The sequence below is a fragment of the Macrosteles quadrilineatus genome, unplaced genomic scaffold, assembly GCF_028750875.1.
Source record: "Macrosteles quadrilineatus isolate MER2022 unplaced genomic scaffold, UCM_ALF_1.0 Scaffold_7__1_contigs__length_78375512, whole genome shotgun sequence".
Lineage (NCBI taxonomy): Eukaryota > Metazoa > Arthropoda > Insecta > Hemiptera > Cicadellidae > Macrosteles > Macrosteles quadrilineatus.
Window position 1 is genome coordinate 75,422,318 of NW_026542600.1, and position 20,346 is coordinate 75,442,663.

Genomic DNA, 20,346 nt, shown 5'->3' on the forward strand with positions numbered 1-20,346 from the left:
GTTTTTTATTACATTTTTCTCATCTGATGAACCAAAAAAATCCACATTCTCATAAAAAAGTTTTTTGTTGTCATATACAGTACATGTAAGGATAGGTAAAAAGTAGCAAAAAGGCTGATTTGAGGTGCAACTCATAAAGAATATATCCATCTGGATTGAGACATGATTCGAACCCACCCCCTATAGTGATGTAATAGATAATAGATAACTCCTGACCAGGGAGTCTATGCTTAACCTACTCGACATTTGATTAAACAGTTAGAGGTAAGCACTTTGCTCAAGCATATTTCTTTTGCACCACCTACCAACACATCCTGGGACATATATCCTGGAACAGTTTCTTATACATTACTTCAGGCCAGACCAAGAGGGTTGCGGCATCATCACCTCGATAAAATCTATTGGTAAATGACAGGATTTTAACCCAGGACCTAGGGGAGTAAAGTCCCACATTCTACCATTACACCAGCTCGCTCCCAGGCTAAGGCATAGTAGTTAATTCTAGGCACTCACAAGTTACAGAAATTGTCAAGTACAATTTTAAGCTGTTTTTGTTACATTATCACAAAGTTATTAGTATATAAAGTTTATTTCTTTTTCTTTGATCATAACCCAGTTAGGTCAAGCTATTTTATGTTAACTCTTAAGGAAATTTAGAGGTACATAAAATAAATTCTAAAATCATGATATAATAATGCGTGATGCTATGAGGATGACGAAGTAAAGCTCCAGTTGGTTTTAACAAGAATTTAACTTTATTTTCTATGCTAAGTTTAACAACATAAATAACCAACAATGCAGCCATACAAAACCTTTCCCATTTAGTTCCTTCCCACTACATAGAAGTTTTAAACTACTTCAAATTATGAAAGGTAGTCATAACCTGGATTAATACCCATAAACAATACTGGAAGGAATTACATTCAAACCACAATTAACTTTCCTACTTGTACACACACGTTTTTTTACAATAAACATTCTAAAAAAATAAAGCAGTCTTTTACAATGTTAAATAGTAGTCTTACGCTAAATTTTGATTAAGAGTTTCTACAAAACTAAACTTGTAAGATCAGTCCTGGAGGGATGTACTGAATTATATCTTTGAATACCTATAGTGAATCAAGTCATGGTTAGCTAAATCTCTAAAATTAATTAGATTTTAAATCATAAGTATTTTTGATAACTTAAACATAATATTAAAATACAAACACAACTAACATTTTGACAAAAACTGTTTCTGAAAACTTACACAAAATCGCAACCAATTTTTCCATATATGAAAATCCAGCCATATATCAACTTAAAAATGTATTAAAAAATAAAATAATAGAAAAGTTAAATTTTCACAAATTAATGAAACTAGCTTAATGTAAGCTCCATATAAAAAGCTTAAAAGGTAACATAGCACAATCAATATATTATAATAACTAATTTTTTAACACCAAGTGGTAATCTATGGTTACCAAACCCGATATGCTCGCAAGAAATAATACCTTGAATTAAATTCAAAAGGGTAACTGGAAAGCCCTTACATATTTTATACAACTAAAATACTTTTCATTTGTGAGGATAAAAAAACAACAAACACTAAATGCATAATGTCTACTTTTGCATTTAAAAAGGCAGAAAATGTTTTCGACTAAATTGCTTACATATGCAGTTTTTTAACCTGGCTAGAAATTGTGTAGTAATAACTATAATGTTTTTAAAGAGTTCTTAAAATACAGGTGCGTTTGATATCTAGGAACCGTAGACTGGAATGATTTCCAAGAAAGGGGCAAGAAATATTAGTAAAAAAAAGTTATTACGATTAAGAAATGACATTTACATCTTTAGGAAAGGTAATACAATAACTTTGTTAATCTTCAAAACAGTTGTCTAAGCAAATTGCAGAAACTTTTTATTTTTTAGATGTTGAAGAGTAATTTTTGACTTATTTCAAATATAGAATGAAATAGCTTAGAAGTCTCAATTTTGGAAAATTACTAAACTTTTTAAGCCGTATAGAGTACAAAATGGCAGATTGTTTCTTAGAATATTGACAAATCACATTTTACTTTCCAAAACTAATCATTTAGAACTGACTATTTCACTTATTAGAAAATACAATTTGATTATTTCCAGCCCTATATTTGACACCCTTGTTGCAGTAGTGGTATAGTCTCCAGCGAGTGTTGGACAGTTTAAAAGGAGATGACAGTAAACAGTTTTGTAATTTTCCATAACTAATACTTCCAAGCTATTACTGAACTTTATATTTGTTGACATTACGAAATATTCACTTAACTCTACAAATATAAAAGTATTATAACAAACTAAAGTAGAGCAGAATAAATATATTTGGAACACATTTTGTGATTTTATACAACTCATACTTTTAAGAGAAATATTGTTTTTGGCATTTGTCACAGACTTGCACTTCTTTGATTAAATGAACATGGTTCACAACTGTTTAGTTTTATTAATAGTGATTATTTATTGATGTCCCTTTAAAAATTTAGAAAAGTCCATTCTTGGGTTAAGGGAGTAATCTATGGATAAAATAAAGCTGCCGGATATTGTCAAGACTAATTTTTTCTTTTTTAATGAATTTGATTGCTTGAAGAGAGTTTTATTTAGTTGATATGTTTAAACCTATATAAAAACATAGCTGACATCTTAATATACTTTAATAAAGTTTAGTGGGATTTATACTGCTTTAAATAAGTCTCAGATAGCTTAGTTTTGAACAAAAGATTATTTTTGTCAAAAACTTGAATAAATAAATACCTGAGTAAGAACTCAAAAACATACAGCCTTTAGAGCTGACATATTATGTAATAGTTCTTGTAACTCAAAACATTATGAAACAACAAATAAATGATTGAAAAAACTAATGGTACAATGACAAGAGGTTGACAACTTCAAAATGTAAACTATTTTTTAACTAAATTATGGTGGTTTGATTATTTCACTAATACTTGGTTGGTAGTTCATGTCATTAACCCTCGGTAAGAATTGTACTTCTTCAATAAAGAATCTATTTCTTTATCGGCATTCTTCTCCTGTAAAAAATAAAATCATCAGTAAACTACTCATACATTACATAAAATAACAGTAATTAATAAACAAAATTATTTTAATATCGCAAAAATAAATGTTGCAAGTCGACAAGGTGATAAATAATGCTAATGCCATAAATATGCATAAATAAACAAATAAAAACAAGCCTAATAAGCACACTAGTGATGGGCGGATCTAAGAAAATGTCATTTACGGATGCGGATCTAGATACATACTGCTAGATACATAAGGATGGGGTTTAAAAAAAAAACCTAATTGATATTTACAGAAGTCCAATTTAAATCATACTGTTTAGACTTTATCGTCGTCTTTCGTGATCGTGGTATAATAATGGTAATTTCCCGATCGCGAAATCGTAGAAGAGTTGGGAATCGGTATCGGAATAGTGGTATTATATTTCAGATCACACGATCATCGCAGAAGAGTTGGGAATCGGTATCGGAATAGCATAATAGTTATAATTTTATATTGGCAAGTTCAGAGACAAGAAAAAGATGATAGCCCATGAAGTCAACACGTCCTTCCCCAAAGACAGTATTTACGTGAATGAGTACCTATCTCCTGACAATAAGGCATTCTTAAAAATTTTTTGAAAAAATGTTAAGAAATAGGTTATGAATATGCGTGATGTAGGGACCGCATGTTTTTTGCATGAAAGTGTCAGGATGCGAAATGCAAGAAGATTGACACTTATGATGAACTATTCAAGCTCCAATAAACCTTGTTAATTACTTCAAAAAATATCCATGGTATAATATACAGCAGATAAATTTTTTTTGGTTCATTTTGTAGTTCAGCAGGATTTCCTTAACTCATAATGTCAAGTGGTGTAAATTTAGATATGAGTAGATATATATTCCTCGGCTTTGAAAACGCGATATATGGGGACTTTTTTTTCCCCTAAGGACGCTAGGCACGAGCCTGGGATTGTTTCTCACATTACTTCAGGCTAGACCTAGGGGTTGCGGCATTATCACTTAGATAAAATCCATTGGTGACTTGGCGGGGATCGAGCCCGGGACCTCAGGGACTGAAGTCCCGCGCTCTAACCATTACGCCAGCTCGCTCCCCGATATATGGGGACTAGTACATATCGCTGTTGAGAGGTGTTTGGGCGCTGCCCAAATCAACCATGTCTGGGTCGATTGAGTTGTTACCACCGACATGCAGACCATGGAGAGGTGTAAGAGGAAGAAGATTGTTATTAAGAACTGTATCACACAAGGTTGTTCAGATAGTGAGTTATAGCAGTGAACATGATTTGAAAAGGGAAATAGTCAGGCTTACAAAAAACGTTCGCAAAAAATATCGGAAATTACAGCGTAACGCGGAAAACGTTGAGAGGTATTTGGAAGCTTCTACCAAACCATTAGTCAGACCATTGCAAAAAACTGTATTGGAGGGTATAAAACGATCTATGCTGCCGCCGCTATGGGTGGAAATCAAACAAGAAATATATACTTCCGTGAACGCGATAACTTGAGTAACTTTGTCAGATTTTTATGAAATTTGGTTTAAAGGTGTAAGGTGGCATAAAGCTATTATGCTGCGGCAGGGGGGCATGATGCTTAACTAAAAATATGTTATAATTTATTGTTATTTATTTGTTTTAACTGGCCGCACTACTTGAAAAGCAGCCAGTCAATTTCCAAACACTGTCAATGTGTGTAATAAGTTTGTACTCAATGGAAATAAATTCATTTATTCAATAAGAATCATGATTTAATTGATAAGTGTTGTTATTATTATTATAGAGAGATAACTGATGTCTGACACCCTGTATCTTTAACTAGCAGAATTAAAACTAGCGTTATCAATTTGTTACCAACAGTTGTAAAGTAAAAGGCTCTTGCTTAACACAGCACTTTGCCGGATTACATTTACTGCACACAGCAGGGAATACTCGCCATATGTTAGTAGCTACCAAAAAGGATTATTCAGGAGTTTAAGAATCAGTTATAATAAAGTATGATTACAAAAAGTTACCTCGGCGCTTGCAGCAGGGATTTCCTTGGCTTTATCAAGCCATTCCAGTGCTTCTTGATAATTCTTCTCTCCAACGTAGCATTTAGCTAGAAGGAGCCGATTTTCCTTCCAGGCCGTAGAGTTGAGTTTCTCCGCTTCTAACAAAGAGTCAATCGCTTGTTTATAAGTTCCTGGAGGAACTTCTCCAAACAGCGTGTTGGCCACTTTCTTCTCTAGCCAGGATAGACCAGCAACCTGCAAGATGTTTACTTAGACAAATTTCACAGTTACAATTTAATATGTTTCTCTATAGGGGATACCAGATTTAATACCACCATGGTCAGATCTAAATTATGAGTACTTTCACATAAAATTACCCAAAAAATTGAGGTGCAAAAAAGCCCATCATTAGTGAAATCATCTATTAGACCATAAGATCTAAAATAACCTTGAACTAGGCATTTCAGATCACAGGGCACTTTTTATTGCAATTTCAAGAAATATTACACTTTGCAAAAAAGTAGGGTAGGTACAAAAAAATATTATTTTCAAATCAAAATAAAGCGCTTGATTATCAACAGATATCAGGAGTTAATTGGAACCTATTGCCTCAAAAAAATGCTCAAACAAATTTTCACCATTTTTTAAATTGATTGTTGGTAAATTTTGACCCAATAACCCAAAAACAAATATAGGAAATGCTGGGTGACTAAAGGTATTAAAATATCAAGTCAAGAAAAAGAGAGCTAAGCACTATTGCCCATCTGCCAAAACAGTTCAAAATGTTAATTTTCAAAAGTATTACAAAAACGATAGAGAATAGTTAGCCTATTTGTGTAACTAGTGGGAGAAGTGGCACTTTGTTGCACACGAGAGAAATGTTTACGCACAAGCCGTAGGCAAGTGTGGAAAGTTTCTCCTGCCCAGCAAAGGTAGTTTGCACTTGCGTTACACATCATATATTTTTCCTACAGTTACTAAAAAGCATATAAATAATTAGTCTTTCAAATACTGTACAACATGTTTTTAGGTTAGGTTAAATCCAAACATGGAACGAAATGGGAAAGACTGCACCAGCTGATCGTAGTCGTAATATCTTTAAATGTTGCCAACTTATTTTCAAGCGTACACATATTACGTGCATGATAAAAAAGCACACTGTTTTGTGTTGTTTGGTTGGAATACTGGTGTGCGGCAAAAGTAAGGAAATGCAGTAATTAGCAACTTTCTGTACTATAATCAGTACAGCCCACTTTGAAAGGTGACTGTAGGAAAATGTAAAGTGTATGCCTTGCTGACAGTGTGTCTCAATTAGTCAATGTTTGGATGAAGGAATTTGTCCCTATCAATTAAACAATGATGAGCTAAAAGCACCTTTGAAAAAAGGCTCAGAAATGGATCCCGATAACTATCGTCCTATTTCAATACTCCAATCTTTGTCTAAAATCTTTGAAAAAATTGCTTACAAACAAATTTAATGAATGAAATGAAATATTACTTTATTATCACAAAACATTTCACAGATCCAGCGTTAGCTGGTGAAACAGGTGATATTGCCAGAGATCTTTATTAATATTTAGATATTGAGATCTTTATTATATATTTTTGTCTTTATTGATATTTAGAAAATAATAATTTATTTACCAATAAACAATTTGGTTTTAGATCTGGGAAAAACACTAAATCTGCTGTCTCAGATTTCATAAATCAGGTGTCTGATGGTTTGGATGGGTGATCCAAAGCAGAGCACAGCAGCGGTGTTCTGTGATCTATCCACGGCATTTGATTGTGTAAATTATGATATATTAATATGCAAACTTAAATATTAAAATTTTATGATATGGCACTCTCTTGGATGCATTCATATTTAACTAACAGACAACAAAGAACAATAATCGTAAAAAATGTATTTCACAAAGGCTTAAATGCGGGGTTCCGCAAGGGTCAATATTAGGCCCCTTGCTATTTTTAATATTCATTAATGATTTACCTCTAAACGTATCGTCAAACCTTATCTTATATGCTGATGACACAAAGGCAATAGTTAAATCAAATAATTTGAAAAATCTTAAACAAGAACTCAGTCTTTCTATTCTTAATTTATTTATCTAATTGGTTTACAGCTAACGGGTTAAAACTTCCAAGATATCGTCTATGTTTATATGAAAAATCTCCTTATTACATGAGTTTAAGGCTTTACAACAGTCTACCCACTAATTTCAAAGATATTAACAGTGTTTCCAAATTTAAAAATTATTTTAAGCAATACCTTTAAAAGAAAAATTATTATTCACTCTCCGAACGTTTAAATGATAAGTAAATGTATTTTAGTTTAAGTTAAGTCGTTTTTTTAATTTTATTTTGTAGTGTTTAAGATCTGAGAATGTCACCTGTTTCACCAGCTACGCTGGATTTGTGAAATGTTTTGTGATAATAAAGTAATATTTAATTTAATTTCATCTCATGAGTCTGAAACTTTAGTACCAAAAATAAAATATTTGAATTGATAGTATTAATGGGTTAAGCATTGTTTTTGTAAATTTGTAGATACTGTATTGTTCATATTATTTGTGTTATGCAGTTGTTGACAAATTTAATTTTTGACAAACTAGACATATGTAAAATATATTAAATATTAATAATATATAATTATGATGTGTCGATACAAAATGTATAAACTATCAATACCGATACCATTTTTTTATAGTTTTGCCAAATGTTCCGAATGGATTGGTTGAACTAAAACACCACCTGTCTTTATGTCCTTCCAAAAAGTATTTTAAGGTAATGGTGTGTTTTTCAAGTAAAGAAAAAATTAGCAGCAATGAAAAATTCTAACTATCTAATTTAAGTTTAAACCCTACTAAACACACATTAAATAGCTACCATACCAAAGGTAAAAGAAGATCTAACAACAACAAATAAAAATATTGTCGATCAAAGAGTAACAGTATGGCTTAAGTAAGAAATTGTACTAATCTGTTGTGGACACCCTGTATAAGCATGTACCTCGTAGTTGAATCGGCCACATAGATGATGTAGTGTCGCATCCTGAGGATTGATCTTGATGGCCTTGTCTACATGTTCCTTGAACACATGTCCGTCACGTAACTTTTCCTTTACACTCTGGAGCTGGCCCCTGGCTCCCACGCAGATGGCAAACCACTTATGTGCTTTCCAGTTCTCAGCGTCAATCTCTATGGCTTTTTGTCCGTAATCCACACCTACCATATATTTTAGTTAGTAAGTGCTTGCTACTAAATATATAAACCAAACAAGAGCTATGAAATAATTTAAAAAGTATTTTCCCATGAATTTTCAAAGTATGTCTTAATCAAACATTTTTGGACCTTTGTTCATTTCTATCTGTAAATATTAATTTTCCCTCCTTTTATTTAGACTAGGTAACACATTAAAAATAATAACTTTTAGAACTTTAGCATTCAAAAATATATTTTATTGTACTAAATATTGGTTCAATTAAATAGGTACCTTTGTAAACAAACTCTTTCATTTTGTCCTTATCTCCTTCAGCTCCGTTCAAGGATCCCATCATGTGACAAGCCTTGGTCATCCTCCAAAGGATCTCAGGGTTTTCTAGGTCCTGAAGAAAAATATTCTAAAATTAGCAACATAATACCTAAATACTTTTTAAATTTATTTCCACAATCTTGGAAAATAATATGACTTTAAAATCCAAGCTTTCACTTAAATTTAAAAAAAACAATAAACATAATCATCAATCTGATACATACTATCTACCATTAGCTTGTCAACAACTCTTATCAACAACCTTAAGCGGTAGGAGTAAATCTATGATATTCTATGGGAAAATCATGTAAGTTGCAATTACATTTGAACCATAATTTTACAGCAATGGGGTTTTTATCATTTTGTTGCAAGTTAGAAGGGCTAAAACATACAAAACTATAATCAAAATTGTTCAAGACGTTTTTTAAATCCATATTTTCTGTCATTTTACAAGGCTTTAGGAACAGGTTTGATTTTCTTTCATGTTGCATACATTAATTTTACTTTCAAACATTTTGATTAAATTAGGTACTTTTAGAAATATTTTGAACATTCTACTATAAACTGTTTATTTCAATTTAGAATATAAATTAAGTTCTATTTCTTATCCGGATTGTGATAATTTGTTCAGACTAAGGTAAAGTCAGTTATTAAAGACCGGTTTTAGTGATTGTGGTTAGTTGGTCAAAACTGTGGTGCGGCAACGTGGTCGGTTGTGGTGTGCCGGTGTAAACAAGTACATCTCTTGTCGGTGAACTATATTTGACTTTTTGGCTTTTGTAAACATTTTCCGTGAAGTGCGTTTTGATGGTTTTGATTCATAAATAGGTGATTTTTTTACTCCGAGTGGCTCAAGAAATAAACGTTCACGTGTCATCATCTCATCTGATAGCCCAGACAACATTGAGGTTAGCTACGTGGGAGATGCAAAAGTAGGCGACATGACCCTAGCCCAGCTTATAGTAGGTTTAAGCAGCTTACTTGAGAGTAAATTAGACGAAAAGCTGTCAAAAGTAGCAACCAAGGACGATTTAATAACCATAAACACCAAAGTAGAGGAATTAACTGCTCAACATTGCTCTTAAAGAAGAAATTATTTTGTTAAAAAGACAAGAAAGGTTTACCCATGAAAAGCTCATTGATCTGGAATCGAGATCCAGGAGTAATAACCTAGTATTTAAAGGTTTGCACTGGACCGGGAAGCGACCGGACTTCAGAAAAATAGTGAGGACTTTTTGTCGAGAGGTTTTAGGATGTCAAGAACGAGTGTGGATAAACAGAGCTCACCCTATAGGTCGAGATGGCAAGTCCATCATAGCTCATTTACCTGATGACACTGATATAGAATACATACTCAGTCATATGTAGTCGTGGTCTCTGAAACTGGATTCAGTTACGACATTTCAAGAAACATCATTAGACAACTGCAAACAATTTCTAGATGATTGTAAGAAAAAAATATATACTATTTTTTCCCCAGAGTGATAAGGGAAGGGGTTGAATTTATCCCCATTAGGTTGATATTGGATTCCAGAGTAGGACAAACATACGGTTTAGTTCTACGTGTGGGGTTGGAGGACACCTCCCAGTTTTACTCCCATAAGAGCCCATATTGGCTACGGCAGTAGGACGAACATATATATACTACTAGTGAAAGTGGTGGTGGGTCTTCATCACCTCCCAATTTTTACTCTCATAAGAGTCTATATTGGATCCCGGATTAGGAATAACATATATACTCTACTTTGAGTGGGGGGGGGGGAGTAACGTAATTCTATTCCAAGCGTAATTCTATCTGCCACCCATCGGTCTTCGGCACACCTATGATCCCCATATCACGTGCCATGTTTCTTGCACGCCTCGTCTAAGGGGTTCACTACCACAAGCCAGTCGAGCTTGAAAATGGGCAAATCTCTAGTCTGTTGGGGGCCGGTCCAGGACCGGCTTTTCCCTACTACTTCCATAAACAGTACAAATTCGTCAATATATTCCCATATGATTCCTGCTTTTTACGATTTCCCGTTTGCCGGACACTCTGTATATTTGTCAGCATAGTGCTTTTATTCCGGACTAGTTTATTCTATTTTATTCTTTTAATTCTTAATACATAATTTTATTTAAACCAATTTATGCACATTTATGAAGATATGTAAAATCACACAGCAGAATTTTTCTTATTCATCCAACCAACAAAATGTTTTTTTTTAATAGAGGGCCAGGCTTACAAGTAACCATGGGATTGCAGCACAGCTGGAACAGCTTATTGTGCATCCTCATTCACAGGTCCTCATTCTCCGTCAAATCCCAGGTCCTTTGTGAACCATGAGATCCTTTCTTTCCTTTGATCTCCAGTCGATAGGCCAAGGGATCTCATGCGCAGACCTTGTAGGGCTGGGCACATAAATATCACGTGGAATGCTGTCTCCTCCTCCTCTCCAAATTTCCAACATAAAAGGCTTTTAACATAATTCCCATCTTGTGTAGATGTCCACGGAATACCCAATGGCCGCTAATAAAGCCAACCACCTTCCGCAGGTCTTCCTACTCAGCCTAAGGGCATCTGCCGCTATTGCACAAGTAGGTTGTTCTTTCCCAAGGCTTTCATGGCCTGATGACAGCCCCATATAGCCTTGGAGGTAAAGTCAAAACTGTCAAGTGCCATTAGTGCTGCTTTGCTGTCCGAGTTCATGTTTGCTTTAATCTTTCTATTTACCAAAACGTTATATAAATTTAATAACAAACACAAGCCTACACAACCAAATAACTTGCATGCTGATTTGTTACACACAACATTTACAAGTTTTTTTAGCAATTGCAATGAAAAATCTACAACAATGTTTACCTTATCAAGAAGTTCTAGCAGCAGACCGTAACCCTTTGTTTTGTCTTCTCGTGAACTCCCTTCCAGGAGAGTGTCGATCTCATCAAATGTGGAGTCTTTGTTTTCTTCTGCCATGCTAAAAGCAATAAAAAATTAATATAATCCAATAAAAATATTTCATCTCACTGTAAAAGGTCCATAGAAAGTGGAAAACAAAAAGTCTCCTTTCTATTGAAATGCAGTTTCATTGCAATGAAAATCTCATCATAAATAAAACATAAACATAAATACATAACATACATAAATAATAAAAATAGGCCTACATGCTGCTGCAGACAAAGTGAATTTCAATTTTCCTGATTGGTTTTTTGTTAAAATATTTCCCTAAACTTAAAACTGCAGGTTTATTCTATATTTAAATAAAACTAGGTTCAACGATTACTTAGGTTTGGTGGTACAGCAAAGGTACCGAGATGTGCTTTTGGTAAAATGTTAATAGCTTAACATGAAATTAAATAAATTTGCCATATTTCATTAAATATAAACAAGCAAACTACAACAGTTGACTTATACTCTATAAAAAAATATAAAAAATTGACCTTTTTGAAAATTTTAAATTTACTATTTTCAGGGTGTCTACTACATTCTGGATAAAAAATTCATGGACAATTCCCGTACATTTAAGGACCTTTGTCGGTGTGATTACAGAATAATATTCCTGATTTGTCAAACTGTATTAATCTTGTTCTTCATTGTAGTTGTTCCAGAGAAAAGTAAATAATAATAGACAAGAATTAAATTTCAAAATAGAAACTTATTGAAAGTAAACAAACATTATACTTTAGGTACAGCTTTTATAGTGTAACAGAAAAACGCAATCATTGTCTCCTGCAATAGCGACAAAATCCTAAATATCTCCATCGCACACGGAAACATCATAACATAGCTTATCCGATCCAGGCAGATTAATTTGGCATTATTCGCCCTGGCACAACGTTAGGTTCTCGACTACTTTTGAAAAAAAATCTTTAATGCATAATGAATATATTGTAACTCGGTTCTAGGTACAAATCGTTATGGTAAGCGGCTACCAGTAAGCACAGAGTAAGATTCTTTTCATCTGCAAAGTTAATATCAACACATAGCAATCATTAGTTTGGTGGGGCACACGGGAGGGACTAAGGCTAACATATAGTGTCAGCGTCGCCGCTAGAACTGCTAAGTTGAAAAAATTTAAATTATTTTTTTTTAATTTTTAGTTATAAAATTAATTTTTTAACTATAAAATATTGTTTTAAAATTATAAAACTAATTTTTATAATTAAACTGTCATAACATAACCTAACCAACCAGACTTGCTGATAATATATAAAAACTATATAAGATAAAAATCTAATTAATGATAACTTAATTAATTATAAAACTAATTTTAAAATTTAGTATTATAAAATTAAACTGTCATAACCTAACCTAACCAACCAAACTTGCTGATATGAAAAATTTGTTGACAAAAAAATAGAGCTGCCAGCGGGTTACGAACCCGGGACCTCCTGAACATCAATCCGCAACGCTACCAACTATGCCACGAACGCCGCTGAAATCACACCGTTTCGTTACGGTAATCGTGTTGCCTCAAGAGAAGAATTAGCCACTAGAGATATGACGTCACTACACCTTTAGCCTTAGTCCCTCCCGTGTGCCCATTCCATCATTAGTTTAACTTAGGCTCAATTACATTTTCTTAGTATATTTTACAGCACTTTCAAAGAATCAAAATACCCAGGCCTAGGCCTAATTATTTAGGAGGGCCTATATAAACTGAGTAACAAACAATGAGGTTATAATATCAGCAAAGTCACTACAATATCATCATTCTAGTTCATAAGATTTAGATTGCTTAAAGCATACAACGCAATAAATATGGGAAATAAAAAAAAATTGAAATCTGACCGCCAACAATGTACAAAGATACAGAAAATGCAATGACATAATTTGAAACCAATTAGGCCTACGTAGTGATAAAAAATTGTATGCAAACAACAATGCTTTTGGTATTGTCAATTGAAAGATAAACTACAGTATCCATAAAAAAAGGGTTTAACTTAGTTATGTTTATGATTAGTTACATGTTTTATATGAAACCATAAACAGTTTTATGGCACTAGGCAATGGCCAGCGGCAAATTGAAGTACAAGTAAGAAGTGAAATTTAACAGCCATTATAAAACTATTATTTCCGTGATAAAATATGTTTGGGATCTAATAATGATTACCCTAGTAATAAATAAATAGTTGTAAAGGAATAAAAGTGATACAACTTTTATGAGCTAAACTACTACTGAGTCAACAGTTCTTGGAAGTACTTGACTTGACACTTGATTGTCGTGATAAAATATTAATGGGTTTGAGACTGCTAATGGGGTTTTTATTGCATAATTACTCTAGTAATAAACTATGAAAATGTAAACAGACATCTGATAAACCTTTTATGTGCTCCTAACCAACTAGCGATCGATAAAATTATGGCCCATTAAAAATTTAAGGACATAGTCTGGCATTTAAGGACAATTCCCGTACATTTCATGGCCAATAAAAAATTAAGTTACAATTCCCGGTTTTCCCAGATTTCCCGGTTGGTAGACACCCTGTATTTTAGTTGAAATTTTTTCATAACTAATAATTGTACAACAACACCTCAACATAGTAAATTACTTATTTTTAAGCTCTACAAAACGTTTTAGACATTTTATTTTGAGGGTAAAAAATGGGAAGACACAATTTTTACAAAACCCCCCATAAAACCCCATTCCCCAAGTCTGATGATGGTGGTTCCCAAACTTGTCGCCGTCTGAACCAACCAAATTAGTAAGAACAAAAAAGATCGGAATAAAAGAAGTCTACTTCATAGTTTGTTTGGAAGACACTTACCACTTTGAAATGTTAAGGGTTTATTTTATGAATCATTACTATACTGTTCATAAGTTTATATCCAGTTTAGGGAGCAAGTGAATCCTAAATAATTATGATTAAAGGATTTTTCTACATAGATCAGTCAGTTATGTGACAGACTATAAAACAAACGCCATGGTGTAATTTTACTAGTTTAAGTCATCATTGGTATAGTTCATTCTTTAACTATATCGACTAACCGCTTTCTTTGTTTGTTACGTTCCATGGACAGGTTTTTGAGGACAGGCAAATGCAAGGTTAAAAGAGGCAACCAACCTATTTCTTTGAGTGAAAAATACATAGATTAGGGAACATAATTTAAATGTCAATGAGTTAAATTGAATTTTGTGTTATAAAAATTGTTTTGAAGCAGTATTTAGTTAGTTTGCAAAAAAGTATTCTGGTCATTCATAATACGAATGAAATATTAGCTGTACCGGTATGTTATATTAAGTAAGTTAATTTATGATTTTTCTTAATAATAGAATTTGTATTCTTTAAACCAAAACAAATTAGATTCCTGCATTGAGCTTTTACTTTCCTAACTTAGGTTAATATTTTTTTAAGAATCTAAATTTCAAAATAACTAATCACAAAATGTATTTTAACATATTTTTACTGCCTTGAGAGTAGGCTACAAACCTTGGTGTTTTAAAATTATACAATAAGAAATATTCAGTACAAAAATGCTACCAACACATTCACCGAGACTTACTGTAGATGGTTAAAAAGAGCACACGTTTCAACAATTATGTATACATTAAGTCATTAAACACTTGTTTTAGAGTGGAAAATGTTTAAATTGAAAATGGTTACTCTTGGAAAAACTGATGTATACCAGAACACTGAGTGTGCAATGCTATTTCTCTGACAATCCACACTTGACTATAGATAAGATAAAACATGAAACATGATCATTTTAGATTAAATTAAATAAATATATTAGTTTGAGTTTTGAAAAATGAAAGAAAGTAAAATTACATTGATTTTGGGAAATATAATGGACAGAAGTTTATCGAATTATTCACATAAAAAAAAACATGTTTTACATCCAGGCTGTATTTATAAAAAAACATTGGTCTTTTTGCCAACAGGATGTCCTAAGTTATATAAGCCACATGTAATATATATATTTTTGTTCATATATGATACACTTGTCTACCGTATATGAACATTTACCAGACAATATTTAAGAAATCATCATTTATTTGATTTGTACATAAGCAATACAATTTTATATAGTCAAGAACACATAAATAAGTACAAACATTGGCTACAAGATCAATTTTAAAATTATAGACAATGTGTTTCCCTACATCAACAAGACAAAAGTAATCCTAACAAAGAATATCCCCGCTGCAGCAAACCTGTAGACTGAGAAAATTTCCATTTGCCTGATTGGATTTTCAATTAAATCTATTTAAATAAAGTCCTAATAAGGTTTATCATAGGTACATAGGTTTACTGCTACAGGAGGGTATTTAAGTGTGTGTTTTTTAAAATATAAATAGCTTAGTATAAAATAAATAAATTTGCCAATTTTGATCAAAATATAATATATATCCATAAACAGGAAAACTACAATACATATCATGCATGAGAATAGACTAAAAACTACTTTTACAATTCTACGCTTATCAAGTCCACGGCATCAATGCGTACTATATAAAATATGAATAGTCACTATGAGCAACGCTTGCACTTCAAGGTAAAAACACATCGTCGCTGGCAGCGACGCTGTAGCACTAAAAGGGTTAAGAAAACCCAAACTTTTGGATATGTAATCCTATTTAAAAAAACTCTTTTTTGACATTTCTTTTTCCCTTTTTATACGCTTGGAACGCTCTATTGTTTATTTTTAACTTGCCTAATAATTCAGCCACGCGATTTAGAAACTTTGGTTAAGGGGAATGTACTTTTATTCAATTACTTACTTTTCGTTATCTGAGGAAAAATCAAAAAACTCGTCATCAACTTCGTCTCCACCAACAACAGAGAACATCTCAGTTTCAGCCTCAGTCGTGATGCTGGCAGCTCCCAACAGTCTTTTGGAGTTGCGGCTCTTCCTCTGAATTTGCAGAACTCTGAAAATAAACATGGAGGCCTATGAAAAATACAGGAATTTGCAGGACTTTCCATAAAACACACCAACTGCTCAAATGCTAGAGTCAAATCTTTACAAAAACACAATAAAGATGATTATTATAAGTTTTGTGAAAACTAACTTTTTTCTTTCTTTCTTTCTTTTTGCATTTGCCCGTCCACATAGACTAAGCGCCCGTGCGTGGATCGTTTACAGCAAAGCAAGGAGTGAGCCGGTACAGTACAAAGGTGAACTGTACTGATAAAATGTTATCGGCAGTGACCAGGATCCGAACCCACGACATCGCTGCCTTGGGCCCGAAGTCCGCGACGCTACCGACTGAGCCACCGACTCACTACCAAACTATTCATGGTTTTGGTATTTATTTCAATGGTGTGAGTACAGTAGGCGTACTTACTAAAATCAGTGACATTTACGGGATTAGTTAGTGATTTTACCACAATCACAAAAAATTGCATAGCCTAACTAAGCTTAGGATAAAATACCAACTTTGAAATTTTTGCTGTATGTTGCCAACAAACAATAAACCTAGTGAATTTTAGGGAGAGGGCATACGTAATAATATAGTTATTTTCATCACTTACCTTAAAGTGTCAAGCTCTCTACGAATTTCTGCAACAGTTTCACCCAGCTGAGAAATATCCTCTTGGAGCAAAAGACGTCTGCGTTCACCAAATAACTGTTGATATAGGAAGACACTGGCAGCACCTATCATAACACCAGCACCAACTGCCACAGCAACCAGCCCACGGTAACGTATGAAGTCTCCATTCATTTTCAATCTGCAATGAAATAACAGAAATTACAGAAGGCCTAAAAATAAAACAGGCATGCTAGCTAACAATGAATGGTTTTCTTGTTAGAACATTAACAGTAATGATAAAATCGCAGATAAAATAATGTAGTGAGGTTAAAAAACTTAGCTAATATCAGGGAGTGAAACAGAGGAATAAATGATTTAGGAAGGTGTGACTGAGAGCCATACCTGTGTAATACTTTTCTAAATGGTCATAATCAAATCAATGAGCTTCAAAAGGCAGCCTGTCAAAGAACTTCACAGTTTTTACACCAACGTGTTCAAAAGAATTTAGCACTTTTCTTAGTCTAGCGTATGGTTTATCTTATTTTTCTCTGATGAATTAAATTAGATTTTTACAAGTGCATTTGATTAAAGACGGATGGATGAACAGCGAGTGTTGATGAATGAGATGACAGCTTTGTTACTGACTGATCTGCTGGGTTCAGTTTTGAACCATTTAAAAGATTTTGACCTTAAGAGCGCGCTTTACCCTTGACGCGCAACCGAATGCAAGAGTTTGCAAGATTTCTGTTTTCACCTGCTACATTGAAGGTAGAATCAAAGTTAAGGTCTCATATTAAAGAAGAAGAAATGTTCTATAGTTCTTTTTTTCTATATTTCAATTATTAAACACACCTTATACACTTGAGTTGTAGTACAAGAAAAAAGGGTCTTTTCAACTAGTCTAAACTTATAAAAAAAAGTTTTTTGAACATTTGAAAAACACCTAACTATAGATTGGTCTTTGTACTACTATAAGCCTTTTAGAGTGCATAGCTATCATTATTTGTTAATTCTAAAACAGTAATCTTGGAAACGTCTGCAAGCGGTTCACGCAGCGCTTTCCAATGGTGAAACATAACTACTGAAGCCCGAGCTGAGATTTCCGAGCTGAGGTAAAGCGCACCATTAATCAGGACCGAACGGGCAAGCTTCGTAACACTAGGTAAGCATAATATCCACTCAGCTAACGTACCCAGCTATATTAACTAAAGAAAGATTTTTTGTAAAACCTTACAAACAAAATAATTGTGAATTTTAATAGCCCTGGAATTGACTAATGCATTTTTTAAATATCACACTGCTGAACTTTTGATTACCAGACACTCAGCTAACCAGCTACACATATGAAATCAACCTAACTTGCAAAAAAAACAATTCTCCGGCATTTCAGCCTCAATGTAAAGGAGCATCCTAAGGGCGACTTGACTTCCGGACAGATGACGAATCAAATAACATTTTTTAAATAGTGTATTGTTGATTTTGACACAGTCACCCCCAGAAGACCATGATTCTACAATAAGTGGCCACAAAAGTCAGTCCAGGAAAATTACAAAGTTAGGTAGGCCTACTTAGACATTTAGCCTAGGGAGCTTAACTTAGGTACTTACCCTACCTAAGTTCCCTAGGTTAGATGTCTAAGTAGCAGCACAGAAAACATACTACTATAACCCAGAATGCCAACCGCATGGTAAAAATCATTAAGTGTTTTGAGAGAGCTTTGACTGTCAATTTGTAGGCAGCGCCACCAGCGATACCATGCACTCAGCATAGACACGCTGGTGGCGCTGCCTACGAATTGACAGGCAAAGCTCTCTCAAAACACTTAATGCTTTTTACCATGCGGTTGGCATTCTGGGTTGTAGTAGTATGTACATAGGTAGCAGTAGGGATGATAGATGTGTGTTCCAGTGGGGTAAGTGGAACCGAGCAGTAAAAGTATCAAGTTGATTGATAACCAGACTTCTACTACCTAACTAAAACCCAAACTTTGTATAAGCTATCGATGGAATCGGATATCAAAGTTTTGCTGTAAGGGCATACGTCTGAAAGCAATCAACAATTTACAAAGAAGTTGCCTATCTTAAATTAGACACTGAAAACTTCCAAGGGTTCTTATGACAGTGGCTGCAAAAGCCTGTGTACATAAGTTAGGCCTATAACTTACAATAGAAATTTTTAGCAAAAGTACATTAGCTAGGCCTACCTACCCTACGAAAGTTATAAGAATTTTTCTCTAGGCTATAAGCTAACTTAGACTGTAGGTAAAAAACAATAGCCCAACAATCAGGGGAATAGGCCTTTGCACTAGTTAGGCGAACCACATTTAGAGTGTATACAACTAAAAGTAACACAAGCTAACTTAATACACCTCTATCAGTTATGCCTATGACCTTCAGTGTGATCCCTACCTAGGCCTAAGTTACTGCTTTACTAGATTCTACTGATGTTGAAGATTAAGATAAGTAGTGCTACTCACCAAGGCAACATAAATGTTCCATCTCAACTGCAAACTGGAGGACTTTTAGAAATAACTAATTTATAGCTAGGCCAATTTGTACATAGGAAGACTTAGGCTTAGTTATACGCTAAAAGTATAAGGGGAAAAATATTTAAATACAATGTCAAAAACGAAAAGTGTGTCTAAGTGACAAGGCAATATATTTTGCTACAAAATTTACCACAACATATATTTCTTATTCTCGCACCACGACAATAAAAACCAACTACTTAGGCCTCCGGCCTATTTTCTTAAAAGAAAAGTAAATTTTGAAATGCGAAATAGTCTAGTCACCTGTCACCTCAAGTCACAACACGAACACACGAACGAACAGAACAGACACAAACGACCACACCACAACCACAACGCACAACACACAAACAGAACAGACACAAAGACCACAACGACACGACACCGGACTTCGGACGGTATTTACTCAGGGGAGGTATAGAAGAGGCTACGATGACAGCTGTGGGCTTCTTATTAGCTGAGGGAACGCCATTACCGTAACAAAACGGACAATAGCCATCGGCCTCGGTGGTCTAATGGTTAGCGTGCTGGGCTGATATACTGTAGGTCCCGGGTTCGAATACCGCTGGTAGCATTAACTTTTTGTCCAAGATGTTTTTATTATCAGCAAGTTTGGTTGGTTTGGTTCGGTTATTACAGTTTAATTTTATTATTAAGTCATTATAAAATTGTAATTGAGCAATTTCTAGTTTTATTTAATAAACAGAATTATTTTTCCGATTACTAAACTTTTGTTTATTTCTTTATCAGCAAGTTTGGTTAGTTCGGTTAGGTTATGATAGTTTAATTTTATAATTAAAAAAT

General features: G+C 33.7%; 1 protein-coding gene across 1 annotated transcript; it reads right to left on the reverse strand.

Annotated features, from left to right (window-relative positions):
- Positions 1 to 739: 739 nt before the first annotated feature.
- Positions 740 to 19,846, reverse strand: LOC128998623 (regulator of microtubule dynamics protein 1-like). Its single transcript, XM_054424838.1, has 8 exons — positions 19,492 to 19,846; positions 17,017 to 17,214; positions 16,263 to 16,412; positions 11,402 to 11,516; positions 8,521 to 8,632; positions 8,038 to 8,252; positions 5,050 to 5,283; positions 740 to 3,044 (listed from the first exon to the last, which is right to left on the reverse strand). The coding sequence occupies exons 2-8, from the start codon at positions 17,205 to 17,207 to the stop codon at positions 2,973 to 2,975; spliced, it is 1,089 nt and encodes a 362-aa protein (XP_054280813.1). The 5' UTR covers positions 17,208 to 17,214; positions 19,492 to 19,846; the 3' UTR covers positions 740 to 2,972.
- Between the last annotated feature and the right edge of the window lie 500 nt (positions 19,847 to 20,346).